Source organism: Bubalus kerabau, chromosome 7 (genome assembly GCF_029407905.1).
Source record: "Bubalus kerabau isolate K-KA32 ecotype Philippines breed swamp buffalo chromosome 7, PCC_UOA_SB_1v2, whole genome shotgun sequence".
Taxonomy (NCBI): domain Eukaryota; kingdom Metazoa; phylum Chordata; class Mammalia; order Artiodactyla; family Bovidae; genus Bubalus; species Bubalus kerabau.
This window is the reverse complement of record NC_073630.1, coordinates 30,954,536-30,977,192: the sequence shown is the minus strand read 5'-3', so window position 1 is coordinate 30,977,192 and position 22,657 is coordinate 30,954,536. Positions and strand designations below refer to the sequence as shown.

General features: G+C 39.9%; 1 protein-coding gene and 1 long non-coding RNA gene across 2 annotated transcripts in view; one reads left to right on the top strand and one right to left on the bottom strand.

Annotated features, from left to right (window-relative positions):
* The window catches only part of ELOVL6 (ELOVL fatty acid elongase 6), a 131,515-nt gene extending 118,961 nt beyond the window's left edge, over window positions 1-12,554 (top strand). Inside the window, exon 4 of the mRNA XM_055587959.1 lies at window positions 9,632-12,554. Within this exon, the coding sequence (XP_055443934.1) occupies window positions 9,632-10,059 (428 nt within the window). The 3' untranslated portion in view covers window positions 10,060-12,554. The remainder of the gene's footprint in view (window positions 1-9,631) is intronic.
* Window positions 12,555-15,918: 3,364 nt separating this feature from the next.
* Window positions 15,919-22,540, bottom strand: LOC129657614 (uncharacterized). Its single transcript, XR_008716888.1, has 2 exons — window positions 20,029-22,540; window positions 15,919-16,291 (listed from the first exon to the last, which is right to left on the bottom strand). It is a non-coding gene; the product is annotated as an uncharacterized LOC129657614 (long non-coding RNA).
* Between the last annotated feature and the right edge of the window lie 117 nt (window positions 22,541-22,657).

Here is a 22,657-nt window from a genome sequence, read left to right as displayed (position 1 = left end):
TATTTTCTCCCAGTCCATGGGTTGTCTTTTTTTTTTTTTTTCCTTGTGTATGTTTTCCTTTGCTGTGCAAAAGCTTGCAAGTTTAATTAGCTCCTTTAATTTTTGCTTTTATATCTATTGCCTTGGGAGAATGGCCTTAGAAAATATTGGTAAGATTTACATCAGAGAATGTTTTGCCTATGTTCTCTTCTAAGAGTCTTATGGTATCATGTCTTATATTTATGTCTTTAAGCCATCTTGAGTTTATTTTTGTGTATGGTGAGAGGGTGTGTCCTAACTTCATTGGTTTATTTACATGAAGCTGTCCAACTTTCCTAACATCCCCTGCTGAAGAGACTGTCTTTTCTTGTATACCCTTGCCTCGTTTGTCAAAGATTAATTTGACAATAGGTGTGGGGGTCCTTTAATAAACTTATAATAAGCACCTACCATGGGCCAGACATTTAAAATGCTGAAATGGAATTGCTACTTTATCAAAAAGAGAAATTTATCATATGCATTTTTTATGAACCAGGCCCCCGGGCAGCTATTTTTTAATATTTAGATTAGGACCACTAGCTGCAAAGTTTTACACTAGAGAAGTGTTTTTCAGACTTGGAGCTACAGACGATGCCTAAAAGCCTACAGATGTGTTTTTTTAGCAATGTCAAAATTCTGTGAGGACATTTTAATTTTGTATTTTCAGGTATAGATAAAAGATTGTCTACATTTCTCATAGTGATTTTTTATTTAGAGTCATAGAGTCTGCTATGAGTCAGACTAAAGAGTTATTCAAATTGAGAAATATATCCCTTTGACTTTTAGTTTATTCAGTGTAAGTATCCTTATGAACTGCCTCCCCACCTTTTTGATAAAGAATTGTCTATAGATACATGAATACAGTAAATGTATGAACCTTGATTCCCTCTGCATGCCATCCCTGAACACCTTCACAGTTTCCCCCTCCCCACCCTCAAAAAGTACTTTCTTCCTTGCCTTAATCAGAAAAGGTACCTCTATGCTTCTGGCCTTTAGGCCTCTAATTGCAAAGGAGCTACTTCAGTCTTGGCTTCTAGAAATGCATTTCCCTGCCAACGCTGTTTGTCTGTGTTCTGAGTTTTATCCAGTTGTGTCTGAGGGACTTGAGAATAAAAATGGTTCCTTCTACCTTTTGAAGGAATAATACATGGAAGAGCCACATCAACCCATTCATAGTGGCCATTTTCCTTCAAAGGCGTGAGCAGCTCTGTGCTGTCTGTCCTCCCAGCTTGTACTCTAGATGGACAACTGAGTCGTAAGGTTAGGATTTGTGGATGAGAACTGCATCACTCAGAGGTATTTGTGCTATAATCCTCTGTCTTTTGGAGTGTTGTTGGTCTTGAGGAGGGTAGGGCAGTCAGTCACCTGTCGTAATTAATCTAGGCTTGAACATACTACTCCCTCCTGCCCCAATGTAGACCTTGTAATTAGACACAATTCTGTTCCCTCTTGAGGCCCAAAGGAGCTGTACTCTAGTTCCTTATGCCATTGGCTTGATAATCACTTTGCCTGGAGAAGCCTCATTCACCACAGCAGTTTATAGGCTGCATATCAAACAACCCATTCCTTCACAGTTCAAACAAGGGATTAGAGTACTGTCAGTGGGCTAAAGAGTTGAAAAATCAATCCTAAACTTGATGCAGCTCTTTAATGAGGGTAGTGTGTGACACCAATTCTTCATGTGGTTTCAGATCCATTATACAGATATTTTCAGTCTTGAGTACCGTTTTCCAGTTTTCAAATATGACTTGTTCCCTTTCAGATATCCTGGATCTTACTTGATAGCTATCTTCCCAAGGTAAACTGCTTCATCAAAACAGATCCTAAACCAGTTCGCCTAGTTTAGTGAACATGTGTGCTTTGGATGGCTTTTTGTTGGTTTGGGAAGTTAAATTCCTTCCCTGTAAAACATTCTCAGAAAACCTTGTCGCTACTATTTAATTAAGAAAGCTTTATTCATTTGGATTATTTAGAATTTTTCTTATTTTTTAGGTTCCCGGTTCTGCTTTCAGTTCTCTATTCTGAACTTCCTAATGTATACCAGAAAGAAAAGGTCTTGAGAGAAAAAAAAGAACAGTTCTTCCATGTTCAATATTGAAAACTCTATTTCCCAACTCCCAAAACCTGCCTGCCTACAGTTTTCACTAAAGTATTTGTGTGTGTGTGTGTGGCAAAGCATATGTAAAATTGGCTATTTCTAGGTGATAGGGCTGCTGCATTATGGGCGTTGGCATTGTTGTGCAACCATCACACCATCCACCTCCAGAACTTTTATCTTCCCCAACTGAAAACTCTGTGCCCATTAAACGCTAACATTCCCCCTTCACTGGGTTTTTAATAGCAAGAAGGGCTTTCTGTCTCAGCAGAGAACAATGAGCTCATTTCAGTGAATTCCACAGCTATGGTCTACTAGAACAAGTGAGGGGAAGAGAGCCACCAACCTGCTTTGTGTGCCAAAATCTTTGACTGACTACTGTTTGAATTACATTAAAACCTGCTGAGATTTTGTTTTGTTAAAACTTGGAAACATCTGCTCTGAGTCTAGGTCCTTGCTCAATTGAGCTCGTCATTGTTTTTGAAACTCTGACTCAGCGGAGCTCCCGCTAACTCTGCGAAGAGGGGAGCAGCCATCTGTAACAAACCTCACACACAGTGGGCGCTCCATCTCTTGGGGGCTGAGGCTTCCACATGCTCGTGAGCGTCTCCAGAGCTGCACACAGGGCTGCACTTGACAACACATGCGCTGCAGGCATAGTTCAGGACGGACACTTAGATACCGGATCACCATGATCTGGCTTCAGGCTGGCTCTTGACTGAAAAGAGCCAAACCAAAGGTTAGACTGTGGTAAAGAACATGAACCAGAGGAAGCTAAAATAGGTGACATGCCCTAAAGATTCATGGGTCAGAAGATCCACTGCTTATACTTGGCCAACATTCTTCCCATAGTGCCCGCAGGACTTTTGACCAAGAAAGATTGGTTGGCTGACACTGCATTCACAGTCTCAATAGGTTTTGTTTGCATTTCTCGGTCACTCTGTAGCTGTTGAGAGGCCTGGATGTGGAATGCTATCAGTATGACTGGCTCACAACAAATTAAACGAGTTATTGTGTGGTTTTTCCCAGAGGAAAAATAATTCATAATTCCCAGAGCTGCATGACTGGTGCGTCTCAGCTGTGATATCAGAAGAACCGTGAGAGGTCTCAGGGTGTCCTTTCTAGAACCTCACTCAAGGGAAACTCCCCTTCTCTGCGTTGGTGGCCTTCCTGGAGGCAGTAACTTTGATATGGAATTGGAGTGCTACTCCTGAGAGATTCAGGGCCATTACTGGAAACTCCTCATCTTCCTTCTCCATCTAATCACCCTGCATAGCTGTTCTGAGAAAAACTGTTATGTGTATCTAAATTAATTTCATTTTGAAGATCTCATGGCATGACCTTTGCCCCCACCTCCCCATGTTAAATGAAAACACCTAGTATGTCTTATATCAAGCCAGAGACCCCCACTCAGACAGGAAGAACACAATATTATTCCAGATTTGTAGCTTCTATGTTAGCCCATTCTCATGATCTGTGTTTTGTCCCCTACCACTCTTCCCACTCAGACTGTTCTTTAGACAATAAAGGTTTAATATAAAGGTGATGACAGAGGTCAAATTAAATCTAAGGAATTTAAAAGGATAAAATGCTCATTATTTTATGGCAAATAATTATGCTTGAATATTGTACAGGCTTTATTTTTATTTTAGTTAATACTTGGAGACTCAAAGTCTCAATTACAAATAAATTTGCTTTTAACGTACAATTCCTTGGAAATTCTAACTTCTTTCTGCTGTGAGCAAAGGTAAGTTGAAATTACCATGTCTGTGTTATAGTCCATAGAAGGAAGGGAGGCGCAGAGTAGTAATTACACAGAAATAGTGGGTCTTTGACAAGCACACAAAAATAGCACAGATTAACACAAATAAGTAGACACCAGGTCTCCTAACACTAGTTGTCTCCCTTTAACATACAACTGAGAGTTACTGTCACCATCGATCATTATTTGTCTGACATTTATAGGTTTAATATGTCAAACATCTCACAATAGAGAACACTTCAAATGAAATTTTATAAAAGGTTCAGAAATGCAGCAGCTGGAAACTTCCTTTCTGTTCTAAACAAATAAGTAATAATGTTGGAGTTTGCTTTTTCTTTTTTTTTCATATTCCTTAGGTAGTAACTGACTATATGTTTTCTTGAAGAATAGCTGATTTACAATCTTGTTAATTCCAGGTGTACAGCAAAGTGATTCAGATTTTTTGTTTTAAAAATTTTTTCCATTATAGTTTGTTACAAGACATTGAATAGTTTTCCATGCTATACAGTGAATCTTTGTTTGTCTATTTTATATATAATAGCATGTGTATCTGTGAATCCCATTGCTGTTATTGTTCAGTCACCAAGTTGTGTTCGACTCTCTGTGACCGCATGAACTGCTTCCGATCAGGTGGCCAAAATAATTAGAGCTTCAGTTTCAACATCAGTCCTTCCAATGAATATTCAAGGTTGATTTCCTTTAGGATTGACTGGTATGATCTCCTTGCTATCCAGGGGACTCTCAAGAGTTTTCTCCAGTACCACACTTCAAAAGCATCAATTCTTCAGTGCTCAGCCTTCTTTATGGTCCAGCTCTTATATCCATTCATGACTACTGGAAAAACCATAGCTTTGACTATATGGACCTTCGCTGGCAAAGTGATGTCTCTGCTTTTCAATACACTGTCTAGGTTGGTCATAGCTTTCTTCTAAGGAGCAAATGTCTTTTAATTTCATGGCTGCAGTAATCAACCACAGGATTTTGGAGCCCAAGAAAATAAAATCTGACACTGTTTCCACTTTGTCCCCATCTATTTGCCATGAAGTGATGGGACCAGATGCCATGATCTTAGTTTTTTGAATGTTAAGTTTTAAGCTAGCTTTTTCACTATCCCCTTTCACCTTCATCTAGAGACTCTGTAGTTCCTCTTTGCTTTCTATCATCTGCATATCTGAAATTATTGATATCTCCTGGCAATCTTGATTCCACTTGTGATTCATCTAGCCTAGCATGATGTACTCTGCATATAAGTTAAATAAGCAAGGTGACAATATATAGCCTTAAGTTACTCTTTTCCCAATTTTGAACCAGTCCATTGTTCCATGTATAATATTAACTGTTGCTTCTTGTCCTGCATACAGGTTTCTCAGAAGGTAGGTAAAATAGTTGGGTATTCCCGTCTCTAAGAATTTTCCACAGTTTGTTGTGATCGAGACAGTCAAAGGCATGGTCAATGAAGCAGAAGTAGATAAGATTTTTTGGAATTCCCTTGATTTTGCTATGATCCAGCAAATGTTGGCAATTTGATCTCTGGTTCCTCTGCCTTTTCTAAATCTAGTTTGTACATCTGGAAGGTCTTGGTTCACATACTGTTGAAGCCTAGCTTGAAGGGTTTTGAGCTTTACCTTGCTAGCTTGTGAAATGAGTGCAATTGTGTGGTAATTTGAATATTCTTTGGCATTGCCCTTCTTTGGGATTGGAATGAAAACTGACCTTTTCCAGTCCTGTGGCCACTGCTGAATTTTACAGATTTGCTGGCATATTGAGTAGAGCACTTTCACAGCATCATCTTTTAGAATTTGAAATAGCTCAGCTGGAATTCCATCACCTCCACTAGCTTTGTTTGTAGTAGTGCTTCCTAAGGCCAACTTGACTTCACACTCCAGGTGAGTGACCACACCATCATGATTATCCGGGTCATTAACTGTCATTTTTGTACAGTTCTTCTGTGTATTTTTGCCATTTCTTCTTAATCTCTTCTTCTTCTGTTAGGTCCTTGCTGTTTCTCTCCTTAATTGTGCCCATCTTTGTATGAAATGTTCCCTTGGTATCTCTAATCTCCCATTCTAATATTTTCCTTTATTTCTTTGCATTGATCACTCAGGCTTTCTTCTCTCTCCTTGCTTTTCTTTGGAACTCTGCATTCAGTTGGGTATATCTTTTGCTTTCTCATTTGCCTTTAGCTTCTCTTCTTTTCTCAGCTATTTGTAAGGCCTCCTCAGACTACCACTTTGTCTTCTTGCATATCTTTTTTTTGAGAATGGTTTTGGTCACCACCTCCTGTACAATGTTACAAAGCTCTGTCCATAGTTCTTCAGGCATTCTGTCTACCAGATCTAATTTGATCTCTGGTTCCTCTGTCTTTTCTAAATGCAGCTTGTACATCTGGAAGTTCTTGGGTCATGAACTGCTATAGCCTAGCTTGAAGGATTTTGAGCATAATTTGCCAACATGTGAAATGAGTGCAATTGTATGCTTATTTGAACATTGTATGCTTATTTGAACATTGTTTGGCGTTGCCTTTCTTTGGGATTGGAATGAAACTCCTAATTTATCCCATGCCCTGCTCCCACTTTTCCCTTTGGTGACCATAAGTTTGTTTTCTATGTTTGTGAGTCTGTTTTGTAAATGAATTCATTTGCATATATTTTAGATTCTACATATAAGTGATATCATTATAATGTTTGTCTTTGACTTCACTTATGATATTTTCTAAGTCCATTCATGTTGTTGCAAATGGCAGTATTTCTTTTTTATGGCTAAGTAATATTCCTTCGTGTGTGTGTATAGTAGTTGTTGTTTAGTAGTTAAGTCCTGTCCAACTCTTTGTGACCCCCATGGACTGTAGCCCACCAGGCTCCTCTGTCCATGGGATTTCCCAGACAAGAATACTGGCATGGGTTGCCGTATCACATTTTTATCCATTCATCTGTTGATGGACACTTATGTTGTTTATCATGCTTGTATGAACATTGGAGTGCATGTATTTTTTTGAGTTAGAGATTTTGTCTTTTCACAATATACGCCCAGGAGTGGGATTGCTGATCATATGGTAGCTCTGTTTTTAGTTTTTTGAGGAACCTCCATACTGTTCTTCATAATGCCTGTACCAATTTACATTCCCATCAATCTTATCTTTTCTGTTTACTTAAGGTCCCATCAGAACCTTAAGTCTTTCCAAGATCCAACATTGTCTGACCCTCCTTTGTACCTAATGTTTTAGGGCATCCTTGAAGAATAAGGGATAAGACAAGGGTAAGTACTAATTCCCCTTGTGGCTAATTAAATTTCAGAATAAGAAGAGGGACCACCTAGTTATCCTTGTTATACAAAGAAGTCGAGGTCACCAAAGGTCATGAAGGATATTGATTTTTCTCATATCTGAAAACCTCGGAGATAGGAAAGAGAATGAAGCATCTGCCACATAAATCCTGCTTTTGCCCCACATCCCAGTGCTTGTTGTTTTGGTACTTGTTAATGGAATTGGGTGTATTTGTTATGTGCCTGCTCTTCATCTATTTTTATGTAAGTGTTCTAAAGTATATTTTTCAGAATCCCTAGGCTTTTCAGAGAATCATTATCATCTACCTACATGAGCACCATTCTTGCTCCTATAATGTAAATTCTCTACCTTAGATGTGAATAGTGGTCTTTGGGGTAGCCAAAATAGCTCAGATGAGAGAGTTAGACCAAAGAAACCTTAGTCTTTTTCTTCAAGGGGTTAATGTTACTGAGATTTTGGATAATCCTGTAAAGCATTTTCAGAGTTAATTCCAGAAGAAAGTGTCATTCTCAGTTTTTTATCACTTGATTCATTGCTACCAAAATAATACCTATTATCCTCCAGTAAATACAGAAGATAATTTTTGTTCTTTTTCTGTTTTTGTCTTTTAACTTTTCAAAATTTATGTTAGAGTACAGTTGGTTTACAATGTTGTTAGTTTCAGGTACACAGCAATGATTCACTTATAAATATATATATATACTCATTCTTTTTCAGTTTCTTTTCCCATATAGATTATTAGAGAATTGAGTAGATTTCCCTGTGCTATACAGTAGGCCCTTGTTGATTATCTAAATGCCTAATTTATCCCTCCCCCGCCCTTTGGAAACCATAAGTTTGTTTTTTGAAGTCTGTCTTACAAATAAGTTCATTTGTATCATTTTTAGATTCCACATATAAGTGATATTGTGTGATATTTGTCTTCCTCTGACTTATTTCACTTAGTATGATCATCTCTCATCCATTGCTTCAAATGGCATTATTTCACTCGTTTTTTATGACTAATATTCATCGTGTATGTGCACCACATCTTTTGCATTCCTCTCGTGATGGACATTTACATTGCTTCCGTGTTTAGCGTTTGTAAGTAGTGCTGCAGTGAACATTAGGGTGCATGTATCTTTTCAAGTTATGGTTTTCTCTGGATAGATGCCCAGGAGTGGGACTGCTGGATCATAGGATAGTTCTATTTTTCATTTTTTAAGGACCCTCCATACTGTTCTCCACGGTGGCTGTACCAATTTACATTTCTACCAACAGTGCAGGTTGCTTCCCTTTTCTCCACACCCTCTCCAGGATTTATTGTTTGTAGACTTTAAAAAAAAAAAATTTATTGGAGTATAGTTGATTTATAGTGCTGTGTTAGTTTCAGCTTTACAGCAAAGTGAATCAGTTGTATATAGGCCATTATAGAGTATTGAGTAGAGTTCCCTGTGCTCTGCAGCAGGTTCTGAGTTATCTATCTTATATACTGTAGTGTATATAAGTCAATCCCGGTCTCCCATTTTATCCCTCCCCTACTTTATCCCCTAGTAACCATACATACCATAACCTAGTTTTCTACATCTGTGATTCTACTTCTGTATTGTAAATAAGTTCCATATACACACTGGAATATTACTGTCATTAAAAAATTACAAAATATTGATATTTGCAGCAACATGAATAGATCCAGAGATTGTCATAGTGAGTGAAATAAGTCAGACACAGAAAGACCAACATTATATAATATTACTTATATGTAAATAGCCTAAAAAGGTATTTTTTGTAGACTTTTTGATAACGGCCTTTCTGACTGGTGTGATGTCTTTGTCTTTGGATATAGAGTATCTTTTTTGTCAACAGTTGTTCAGTACTTACTTGTGATTTTGATGTTTTTGTGAGAAGAGGTAAGCTCAAGTCCTACTCTGCTATCTTGTCTCTTACCCAGGAATAGCCTTTTGTTTAAATTTTACTTTTCTAATTTCCATATGTCAAGGCTTCACATTTTATAGGGAACCTACAAAGATATGTTTTTAAAGAGTACTTTTGTCGTGTACCAAAGAAAGGTGGTTTTATTACTCCAGAGCGGCCTAAGAACAATGAATATCACTTGACTCTCTTCTAGGTGATATTTCCTAAAATGCATAGCCTCATTGGAAATGGACAATATACTTACTAGTGTCCCTTCCAAATCAAAAATACGACTGTGTGCAAAACACCTTTCTGACAGTAACATTTATGGAGTGCTTACCATGTGCCTGTTTTGTATCCTATTTAATCCTCAAATAATTCCAAGCTATTATCTCCATATTACAGATGAGGAAACTAGAAAGTAGGATGAATAACCTGCCAGGGTCACCGAGCTAGTAAATATCCGTCCACAAGTCTAACCCAAATCCATCTCATTCTGAGGTACAAGTTCAAGACATTCACCTTCCTGATATGGAGTATAGTCAGGGGGCTCACGTCCATTTCTGTTTGTGTCTTCCAGGAGATACAATATTCATTATTCTGAGGAAGCAGAAGTTGATCTTCCTGCACTGGTACCACCACATCACTGTGCTTCTGTACTCCTGGTACTCCTACAAGGACATGGTTGCTGGGGGTGGTTGGTTTATGACGATGAACTATAGCGTGCACTCTGTGATGTACTCTTACTATGCCTTGCGAGCGGCGGGTTTCCGAGTCTCCCGGAAGTTCGCCATGTTCATCACGTTGTCCCAGATCATTCAGATGCTGATAGGCTGTGTCATTAATTACCTGGTCTTCCAGTGGATGCAGCATGACCAGTGTTACTCTCACTTTCAGAACATCTTCTGGTCCTCACTCATGTACCTCAGCTACTTTGTGCTCTTCTGCCACTTCTTCTTTGAGGCCTACATCGGCAGCAAGATGAGGAAAGCAACGAAGGCTGACTAGTGTCGGAACTGAGGAGGAAGCCGTAGCTCAGGGTCATCAAGAAAAATAATAGACAAAAGAAAATGGCACAAGGAATCACATATGGTGCAGCTAAAACAAAACAAGACATATAAGCAAACACACAACCCAAGGCAGCTTAGGGATAATTAGGTTGACTTAACCCAGTAAGTTAGTGAACCTTTTCGGGTGAGGACTCACTGAGTACACCTCCATCTTAAAGGACTGCTGCTGGAAGACCCCATTCCCTCTTTATCTGTCAGCTCTAGGACAAATGAGAACAAAGTGGGCCAGAGGCAGAGAGGAGGCCAACAAGCTATTAACAGTATATGGAAAAAAATGAATTTACTGTTATATTTCTCTAAGGATCAAAGAAGTTTACTTAAAAACCATGTGAGCACATACATACAATCCTTTCTAATCTTTTTTGACACTAAACTGGAGCCAACGGAAAAGGTAAAAATGGAAGCGACACGGGGTGTATACCTAGAGTAACACTTTTGCAAAATTGAAAGTACTTTTTCAGAAAGGTTACGGGTTGTAGCCCCCGTGAGAAAAGATGTCTTAATCACCTCCTGAGAAAACAGATGATAAACTATATTTCAACTAAGAGAAAGACTCGTCCCCCTTCATAGCACAGCCTCAGTCTAGTGAGTTCACCATAACAAAACGGGGCACAATATTTTCCCAGGGTTCTCCCTGGGAGGAAGGAAACAGTGCCACCCGACTCTTGAAAGGGCAGCTCCAATCTCAGTATTTCTGATAGTTTTATTTCTACCCCTAAATGGGGTAGGACACAGCATCCTTTGTTCAGTTGCCTTGGGCTTTCAAACAGAAGAATAAATATAGAATAGAAAACAGACAACTCAACCAAATTATTTGAAAAATAGACTCTCTTACCTATAAAAAGTTGCAGCCCTACACTGAAGTTCTTGAGCTGGGAAAGAGGAATGAGCTGAAGATCAATATAAGAGACAATAAGTACACCCCTCCATAGTTGACTCCACACATAACTTTCCAAATGAAACCCTGTGGTACAGTCCATATTTTCTATATTTTTGTGAATTTCACAAAGCAACCCACAGGACTCTCCTTGATCTTGGGTGAACACTGTGTTTCTGCATCATCTGCCTTTGCTCCCTAAAGCAATGCAGAGGTGTTTAAAGTGCCCTCTGCTGGTCAAGCGGAGATACTTTGACAAACACACTTCATGGCAAGTTGAGCTGAACAGTTGACACACAAACGGCCCCCTTCAAGACTTATTCTTCAAATTTTAAATGATATAAAATATTCACCATATTTTTGGCCAAATCAGAAGACATTCTTACTACTTTGAGTCAGCTTCAGAAATTTTTTGAAAAGGGACTTACGCTCTGGAATTCAGAAAATCAACTTATTAAGAGCCATATTCTTTTAAAAAAAGCTAGATACTATAATATCTGTAATATTTCAGTCCTTTACAAGCCAAATAAATGTGTAAACATTCCTGTATTTCAAAGAAGCAATTATGTCAAGTTGGTCAATGTGATATAATAGTATTCTAACTGGTTATATAGCTTAATGATTAGACAAACTAGATAAAAATTAGGGGCTACTACAGTGCATAGATTAGACATGCATAACCACACATATATACACACAGATGTGAAGTCCACCAAACTTTACAGCCCAAATAAATAGAAACATGTTTTCTGGCTAGCAGAAAAAGAAGCTGTTTAGCTTTCTTGCTTTGAGTGTGTACAGAAAAGGGATTTTTCAAATTATTTTTATATTATTTTAGCTTTAATTGTGCTGTCATTCATGAAACAGAGCTGCTCTGCTTCTCTGTCAGAGATGACAAGGGCTTTCTCAGCATCTCGTCTATGTGTGGAATTAAAAAGAATAAAGTTTTATTCCATTCTGTGTGAATGGTCTGAACCATGAACAGAGAATCCGTACAAACCAAGTCATGACTGATGGGATGGAGGGTGGGCTGTATGCAGGGAAGGGAAGCTGTTATGTCTGTGTTAAATTATTGTGAACAATCTATGACGTCTTGACATGGGTTCATAGATGCGTTGATCGAAGAATGTATTCTTAGGGCAAAAACTGACATGGACTGAAAAGACAAGTCCTGCTATAACAACTAATAGATTATTAGGATGCAAACAATGTTATTTTGAGCTTTGAAAATACATGATACTGTGCAATAAGCTTTTTTTTTCTTATAACAGAAAATGAGCAGAATAATGAGGAAAAGGCCAAATAACAGTTGACTTGAATTTAACTGAAGGACAGTTAGAGCTTATTTGGTTAATTTAATTTAATGATTTAATCCATTGATTTATCAGTGATCCTTTAATGCAGGTTAGAATAAGGAAATAATCATAGACCTTAAACAGACTCTGATGCTTCCAAAGCACTTTCATCTTGGTACAGGTTCATAGTTGTGTCTACTTATGAGATAATTTAGAAATTTTGTTTACAGGTTGAATGTCTAATAAATAGTTTTAAAATTAGCTAAATATATCTAAAGGCATTTCCGATGTTTATCATGGGAGGGGGAAAAAAATCACACCTTTAAAAAAATTGAAATTCTGGTATTACAGGTTCAATACACTGTTTTTAACATCTTAGCTTAAGTGATTAATTCTATTAATATATGAGGCAGGACCACTACCCCATGGCAAATTGAAGCCTATCGGAGAATTGACTGCCACATAGATAATCCTGCTGTCACTTAACATTCCAGAAAAACTTGGGCAGGCAAGTTTTTATAGCTGCCCCACTATGCTGCAATAGATTTCCTTTCTCTTGAAGATTTTCCACTGCACTTCAATTCCAGTATCGTGAAAACATTCCTGGATTGAACAAGTTTTTTAAACCAAATCTTCATTTCAGACAAAAATCATGCAATTTGATGCACAAGGTCTGAGCATCAACCCAAGTCTATGAGTTTGCAGTGAAAAACATTCTAATGAGAAATGCTCTGTTCACAGATCAGGAGGTTTGATCTGGACCTTCTAGTTTGCTCATGAGAACAGAGCCACTACCATATTCAAAATCATGTATTGAGGTGATTATTCCAGTTGATTTACTCCCATCCTTCTAAGTATCTGTTCCCTTCTCCAGGGGATCTTCCCGACCCAGGGATCAAACCCGCATCTCCCACATTTCAGGCAGATTCTTTACCATCTGAGCCACCAGGGAAAACCTTCTAATCATACACTGCTATAGACACGAGGGGACAGGGACAATACATTCATATACGTTGCTGATGGGGAAAGAAAAAATTATAGCCCCTATCATTTCTATTAATGTGGCTCTGAGTCTGGAACTTTACTGAGGGGGTTTTTGCAGAACGGGATGGAAGAACACTTCTAGGAAAGAGACTCACAGAAAAAAAAACATTTTTTTTTAAATCAGCTGTGTTATCATCATAAGATAAAACCTGTCACATTAAGAACAACAAAGCACCTGGAGTAAACTACACTGAAATAGAATATTCCACAAGTCTGGTCTGGTTCCAGACTGCTGGGTTACCAGGGAGAAATAAGCTCAGGTTACTATCTATTATGAGAGAACAGCCTTTCTTTAGACGCAACTAAGCTCCAGCACACTTCCCCCCCCCCCAGTTTGGTTAATGAATCTTCAACATAGTTGTTGGGTTGGTCATGCGCTGACTCAAGAGGGCTGTTAGGAGAGTGGAGATGGTCAAACAGACCACCTCCCTGAGTTCAGTGCTTTGAGCTGTGTGTGCATGGTCTGTGCCTGTCTCTTAGACACTTCTTTCCCTGAAAATGTTTCCATCCTGAAAAGTACAATTGTGTGAGAGCTTTATGATGAAAGTCTAGTGGTCCAATATTTTGTTTTCAATAATAAATATTTTGCTATCAATTCAGGATGGTAGCAGAGCCTATTTTCGTGCTGTGAGTCATTGTCTCCTGTAACTTGGTATTCTGTCCCTTTTCTAGCTGTATACAGGAACCAATTCTTTGTGCCTCAGACCCATCACCAACCAAAAGAGATTTTGATAAGAATGCACCACAGGGTTTGGCCTCTGTTGCATACACATTAAAGTGAGAGCTGATAAAGCAATGATACTCTGTTTTGTGCTGACAATCAGGATGAAGTGTTAGGTCCCAGTCTTGCAGTGAACCAACAGCCTCTGTATGCTGGTACCTAATACTTAAGCAAAAAAAGAATCATTGTAGTTATAGCATTTTCTTGAATGCCAGTTGTAACATGCCAATTATAAACATCTTTGAGCCATATGGCAAAACCCAAAGCTAAAGAGACCAGTTAGGTACCCCTGTGCAGAGCATCAAAGACTATTCACAGGCCTGTTGAATCACCAAGTTACTTGCTTCATCCTCAGATACTTTGAAAATTCAGGGCTCACAGAGAGGGAAAAATAGGCCCCAGGTCTCCCTTCCTCCTGAATTATTCTACTTTAAAAAAAGTGAAACAAAAGTTATTCTAGCACTAAAGAAACAGACAGTGGGAACCCATCTGTGGCGGAGTTCAGGGGGGCTGGGGAAATCTTAAGAATGGCAGTTTAATTTCATGTTGGGCAAGTCAAAGTCTTCACATCAGATGCACTTCATGGAAATTCAAACACGAAACTACATTGTAGTAAATAGCTCCTGAAGCAACTGGTTAAAGAAACTGGTTGCATAAATCACAGGCCATTTTTGCAACATATTTAAGCCAGGATTTCAAGGTCCCGACTCATGCTGGTATTGAACAATGTCATTCTCTCAATGCTTGGTGTCTCTGGAGACGTTTTCCCAGAAGACAGAACCCTAGACTGCTCCAGAAGTAGCCTCATAGTGCTGCCCAAGCCTGTCAATTCAAATGGGTCTGCTCTCTGGGCATGTTCAGGCAGGAGGTTGCTTACTGCTACCTGGAAAACCACCGGAAGATTCCGCTTCTTAGAGGACCCAGCGCCTCTATTCAACTAAAAGCCCACCCATATACGCCTCACAGAGCAAATCACAGCAATGTTGGAATTGTCATTTTCAAGTGCTGATTTCACGACATTAAAAGAAATATTTTTTTTCTGGTATACTAAAAATAAAATCATAACTTTTGATTTAAAACCGAACTGTTTCTGGTTTCTTTTTTTTCTTCTGAGCAGTGCAAAGGAGGCATCCATAAGGGCTACTTAGAAATCTCAGAAAGGCCTTCCAATGTGCTCATGGAACACAGGAAAGTCACTGAAACTCCCCAGTTCTCAAGCAGAGCCCAGGAATGATGTGGGTGCCAAATACTTCTGATCAAAACCCCACAGGCGTTCTGCCCTCCCATAGTGTTTCAAGGGTGAAACAGCACATTCTCCAGAACTGACACGTCAGGGCAGTCCTCGTGGGGCAGGTAGCCCAAGTTGGATCCCTGTTTAACAGGTTGAGAAAAATGTGTTCGTTAGATCAAATGTCACCAAAGTAGAAGGAACAAGATGTGAACATAATCTCCTGAAAGAAGTATAAATGAGTGAAATTCCAAGGCTCAGCCCTGAACTAGGAAGCACGGTGCCATGTCACTGGACAAAGAGTTCCAGAACAAAATGTGTTGGAAACAGGAAACGTAGCCCCTACCTCCCAGGAGGGGCGGTACATCACTTACACACCCGTGACTAGCAAGGGGGCACAGCCGTCTACTCCCCACTCCTACAACTTGCCCTTCAACTCCTAACGTTTTTGTATGATCTGTTGTATATGTTTCAGGCCACACGTTCGTGTTTTTCTCTACAATGTGTACAATAGCAATGTCCCTATAGCATTTATGTTTAAAACTAAGAACCTGTTACTTGGGAAGTTTCTCCATAGCTAAATTGCTATGAACACGCCTCACTTTTCACATCATCTCAGAATAAGACAAAACTTCCCATTTGTAACTCATTTAATGGATGTTCTTAACTCAGGTCAAAATGGGTGGATGGGGAGGGGGAGACCTATACTGCACAGAAAGTCATTTTTATTAGCCACAACAACAACAAAAAATAGGGTGTGTAAAGGAAAAGCAGAAGCAAACCTTAGAGGTGTTTCTCTTTTTCATAGCAGTCGCAGAACCCCAATGATTGTGCCAAATTATTGTGCCATCAGGTAGCTTCTGGTAGAAACACAGTCTCATATAATAGTATACAAGCTTCAGAAATGAATATGGCACACGTGAAAACGAGCATTTTATGTCACTATCTAGCAAAAACGCTGTCCTTATGACACTTCAAGACCAAGAATATGCTATAGCAGGCTTCCTAGGGATGGAAAAATAAGAATAGGGTCAGAATACAGTATTTCAGCAACATGACCACTCTTGGTTATTTCTGCAACATGAATGAAATTAATTGGATCCATAATAAGGTATCATTAAATGCATGGTCAACACAAAGTAATTAAAAGGGCTCCCCACTGATTGGTCTGTTGCTGATGAATCTCCAGGCCTCGTAGATCTGGGGCAAGGTTTCATTTATTGCCAAACACCTGTCCTGAGACTAAACAGGGAGGTCTTGCTGAGAAGCACTGGTGACCACAGGGGTTTCCATTGTGCGGGGAGAGGTGGGCTGCACCAAGTGACCCCAGCCCTCACAAAACTGTACACTCAGACATACACAGAATCATTCATATGCTCTCCCCCTTAGCCTGTGATATCTGCACCCTCGTGTCACCACAAAGGGCTCCAGGCAAGATTAAGAAGCTCTGGATTAGATCAGATGAAATTCACCAACCCAGTTCACTCTAACCTTTGACATTTCCTTCTGCTTTTCATTCTTTACCTATGTGATAGTTGAAGGATGTAACCATTAGTATTACACCTTACTTATATATGGCTCCTCTGTCCAGGGGGGTCTCCAGGCAAGAATACTGGAGTAGGTTGCCATTCCCTTCCCCAGGGGATCTTCCCGACCCAGGGATCGAACCCAGGTCTTCTGCACTGCAGGCAGATTCTTTACCATATGAGCCACCAGGGGAAATATATGCATTATAGAAGACGTATTTATATGGAAAAGATAACATACATAGGTTCTCAGAAAACAACACAGCCTCAGGGTTAAACCCGTGGGGTGGCCCCTCCGGACACAACCCCTGCATCTCACTACTGGATTCTGCAATCTTTGGTGTTTTCAGCCCCCCAGTGTGAAAGCCCTGAGCTACAGGCTGGGGTTTCATACACAGCTTCCTTTTCTATTGACTACACTAATTCCTTTCATACTAGAGGGAAAAACTGCCCCCCTGGGTATTGCTCTGCTATGTTTTATTTATGAAAACTCTACTGGGTGTTTCTGCAGGCAGCCTATCTCTCTCTACAAAGAGAAGGCAAACAGGTTTGCAATGCTTGCATCTTGTCTGGCTCGTAACTGTGGGAGTGACTATAAAATGCCAGTGCATTTTTGCAAAATGAGCACTTTGTCTCCTAATCAGAAGCAGTTCTTATTTCAACTTGGTTTTAGAATAATGAAATCTATACAACATAAATCTACTGAGCTTCTAAACGGACTTAGGCGGCCAAGGCAACTCATTTATTTTCACCTAAGCCAAATTTCCCCTGGACCCACTGGCCTGTAAAGGCAAATTGCTGGTTTGTAGCTCCCACTGATGCAGGACCTCTGACTTCCTGCCAAGTCCCTTGCATCTAATTCTAGAAATCGCCAAGTGGAGTCTCACAGCCTCTGTCAGGCATTTCTGCTATGTGGTCACTCCCACCCCACCTCCCTGCCATCCACGGCCAGCCCAGCTGCTATTGCATCTGTCCACTGGGCCCTGAAACCCCTTGGCCTGGCCAGGTGGAGCGGTTCTCAGAAGGCCTCCACTGCCCCTCAGAGAGACAGGGTACCCTCTGGTCTGCAATGAGACAAGATGCCTCTTTCCTTTGGTTAGATGTGCTTTGTGAGAAAAACCACCCCCTTCTCTACCTAACTGCCAGACATGCGTCCAGGAACTGAAGAATGGATTTGAGAAATGGCCACTGCACTGAATCAGAATGTCTATTTCCTCTCCTGCCTGGGACAAAGCTGGCCCTTGGGTTGAGCTCATTGGATCTCCTTTTACCTGGAGAAGTATTATCCCCAGAAGGCCCTCAGCCCCACTATAAATGGACTCCCGTGGCGACCACCTCTGCTCCCTAGACTTGCCCTGACATCTCTGAGTCTAGCAGAGGACACAGGTGGAGTTCCTTTTCTAGAAGCCTCCCAGGTCTCCTCCAGGCTCCCCTTTATCTGTCCCCACTACAGGTCCAGGCATCTCTGAGATGCACTTAAATTCAGCCTAGGCACCCTGCCAAGTTTGTAAAAATGAAATGCTAAGCACACTGACCAAGGGAACATTTCATGCAAAGATGGGCACAATAAAGGACAGAAATGGTATGGACCTAACAGAAGCAGAAAGACATTAAGAAGAGGTGGCAAGAATACATGGAAGAACTGTATGAAAAAGGTCTTAATAACCTGGATAACCATGATGGTGTGATCACTCACCTAGAGCCAGACATCCTGGAGTGTGAAGTCAAGTGGACCTTAGGAAGCATTACTACAAACAAAGCTAGTGTGGGTGATGGAATTCCAGCAGAGCTATTTCAAATCCTAAAAGATGATGCTGTTAAAGTGCTGCACTCAATATGCCAGCAAATCTGTAAAATTCAGCAGTGGCCACAGGTCGATTTTCATTCCAATCCCAAAGAAGGGCAATGCCAAAGAATGTTAAATCTACCCCACAATTGCACTCATCTCACGTGCTAGCAAGGTAATGCTCAAAATCCTTCAAGCTAGGCTTCAATAGTACATGAACAGAGAACTTCCAGACGTACAAGCTAGATTTAGAAAACCCAGAGATTAAATTTCCTACATCATAGAAAATGCAAGGGAATTCCAGAAAAAAACTACTTTTGCTTCATTATCTACTCTAAAGCCTTTGACTGTGTGGATCACAACACACTGTGGAAAATCCTTAAAGAGATGGAAATACCAGACCAGCTGACCTGCCTTCTGAGAAACCTGTATGCAGGTCAAGAAACAAGTTAGAACTGGATGTGGAACAATGAACTGGTTCAAAATTAGGAAAGGAGTATGTCAAGGCTGTATATTGTCACCCTGCTTAACTTAACTTATATGCAGAGTAAATTATGTGAAATGCAAGGCTGGATCAAGTTCAAGCTGGAATCAAGATTGCTGGGAGAAATATCAATAACCTCAGATTTGCAGATGACACCACCCTTTGGCAGAAAGTGAAGAAGAACAAAAGAGCCTCTTGATGAAAGTGAAAGAGGAGAGTGAAAAAGGTGGCTTTAAATTCAACATTCAAAAAGCTAAAATCATGGCATCTGGTCCCATCACTTCATGGGAAATAGATGGGGGGAAAAAAATGGAACTAGTGACAGACTTTATTTTCTTGGTTCCAAAATCACTGTGGATGGTAACTGTAGCCATGAAATTAAAAGATGCTTGCTCCTTGGAAGAAAGCTATGGCAAACCTAGACAACATATTTAAAAGCAGAGACATTACTTTGCCAACAAAGGTCCATCTAGTCAAAGCCATGGTTTTTCCACTAATCATGTATGGATGTGAGAGTTGGACCGTGAAGAAGACTGAGCACCGAAGGATTGATGCTTTAGAACTATGGTGCTACAGAAGACTCTTGAGAGTCCCTTGGACTGCAAGGAGATCAAACCAGTCAATCCTAAAGGAAATCAACCCTGAATAATCATTGGAAGGACTGATGCTGAAGCTGAAACTCTAATACTTAGGTAACCTGATGAAAAGAGGTGCCTCACTGGAAAAGACCCTGGTGCTGGGAAAGATTGAAGGCAACGAGGAGAAGGGGGAGACAGAGGATTAGATGGTTGGATGGCATCACCAATTCAATGGACATGAGTTCTGAGCAAACTCTGGGAGAAGGACAGGGAAGCCTGGCCTGCTGCAGTCCATGGGGTCACAAGCAGTCGGACACGACTGAGTAACTGAACTGAACTGAGCTACTGAACAATGAAAACATACTTACACAAGTCCTTTCCTTTCTAATGAAAATCAGCTTTTGAATTAAACAGGCAAACTGCAGAAAGTCATGACAATTTCTTAGACTTTCTCTCTATCCCTGACTTAGGGCCTTCTCACGTGCACGTTTCATCTGCCTGGAAAACAGAGGTTAGGGCACTTGTTGAGTTCTCATGTCCCTGCCTGTGCATTCCTACCTCATGTGGCTAATCACCACATAAATATATAATTTGTTATTTGTGGACTGTTGAAAAATCTGACTTCTATAGATTACAATCTTTACAGCAGTGGTCCCCCACCTCCAGGATCTAATGTCTGATGATCTGAGGAGGAGCTGTTATAATAATAATAGAATTAAAGTGCACAATAAATGTAACACTTGAATCATCCTCAAACCATCCCCCCGCCCCCCACTCCTGATGCATGGAAAAATTGTGTTCACAAAACCAGTTCCTTGTGCCCAAAAGGTTGGGGACTGCTGCTTTATAGCACAAAGAATCAAGTTCTCCCGTCCCCCCTGGCAACTCCAGTGCCTTGGAGTTAAATATTTGTTGAACTGTTGAAAAAAAATGTTAGTTGCAGCTGTGGATGTAAACAGAATTTTAGATCTCCGTCTTCTTTCTCCTCTGTGTGCTGTGTGTGTTTGTAAATGTTTGTGTGCTCTGGGAAAGCTCTTGTTCTTTTCCATTGTATACGTACAAATAGGCAGAACTGTGTTTTGAGCCACGGGATTAGTTACTTATTCCAGTGGGAATTTTTTAAATCTCATGCAATATCATGGTTTGATTAGCAAAAGTTCTTGTCTAGGACTTCAGAAAACAAGCTCTGGAATCAACTTGCCTAACTCTGCCATCTGCCTGGAGGTAGTTATTTGACTACCCTGTGTCTCAGTTTCCTCATCTGTGAAATGGGCATAAGAATGATACCTAAGTGTTAGTCACTCAGTTGTGCCCAACTCTTTGCGACCCCATGGACTGCAGCCCACCAGGCTCCTCTGTTCGTGAGATTTTCCAGCCAAGTATACTGAAGTGGGCTGCCTTTTCCTTCTCCAGGGGATTTTCCCAACCCAGGGATCGAACCCAGGTCTCCTGCACTGCAGGCAGATTCTTTACCGACTGAGCTACAAGGGAAGCGTGAATCTCAAATACATCAGAACATAAAGAAACCTATACACTTTCCCAGAATACTGAGGGTTTATAATAAGATTCATTAGCTCCAACTCCATGTTTAGTCAGCTACTTTTTTCTTCTGAATTCTTCTGGATTCTGATTTCTTTCTCAGACAAAAGAAAAGGAAAAGTTACCCTCTGCAAGAATGTTTCAGTTTAGTCACATCTCAGAAATAAGCCAGCCCACTAATTTGGGAATATGAGAGAGAGAGAGAGACCATGTGTGTGTGCACACGTGAGCATGTGTGTGTGCATGCACCTTCATGTGTGTGGGAGGTGACGTAATGAAGGAGTGGAATAATACTGTTCTAAGCAACAGCCATTGGGTAGGTTTTCAAATACTTGGTTTCAGTGTCTATGCTACAGTATGTACTCCTAAGCATCTAAGAGAAAGAAGAATTTTCCATCCTTGGCTCACAATCTCTCTTTAAAAGAGATTGTGCTTGATTGTAGGGGAAAGATGCCTTATTAGATTACAATACATCAGAGCCTACCTTTGGAAATGGAATGGGACGGTGTTGGTGAGATCTCTATGTGGTATGTTTGGTCCATGTTGGTGGTCCTGTCAGCAAATGTTAATTACAGCAAGTCCCAATCAGTCATAGTGATCTGGACTTACACTGGTATACATATAGTGACATTCATCAACCAGAAGGGCTACGAAATGTGGATTTTTTTTTTTTTTTTAAGTTCAGAGCCTATGTGATTTTATGGGGAAAACCCTCTTCTAAAAGTAAAAATTCCTAGATTCAATGGACAGTCATTCAGATAGGATCATTAGAAAACCATTAAGAGATCAGTGATCTTAAATGACACCTTGTGCTAGTAGTGCTTAATATGTATCCGTAGGACATTACATCCAGAAACAGGAACACGTTCTTCTCAAGAGTACATGCAATGTTCTTCAGGATGTATGTTACGCCACAAAACAAGTCTAAACAAATTTACGAGGACAGAAATTATATCGAGCATTTTTTCTGACTACAGCATTATGAAACTATAGGTATCATTTACAGGAATAAGAATGAGAAAAAACACAAACAGGTGGAGACTAAAAAACATGCTACTAAAAAACCCCCAATGTTTTAATCAGGAAATCAAAGAGGAAATTAGAAAATACCTTAAGACAAAAGAAAATAAAAACTATCTAAAGTCTATGGGATGTAGCAAAAACAAGTTTATAGAAACACATGCCTACCTCAAGAAACAAGAAAAGTCTCAAATAAACAACCTGAAAGAAAAAGAACAAACAGAGCCCAATGTCAGCGAAAGAAGGAAATAATAAAGATGGAAAGGAAATAAATAGAAACCTAAAAATATAGAAAAGAACAATAAAACCAAGAGCTGTTCCTTGGAAAGATAAACAGAATTTATAAATGTTTAGCTAGATTCACCAAGAAAAAAGAGAGAGGACACAAATTAACAAAGTAAGAAATGAAAGAAGAGAAATTATAACCAATATAACAGA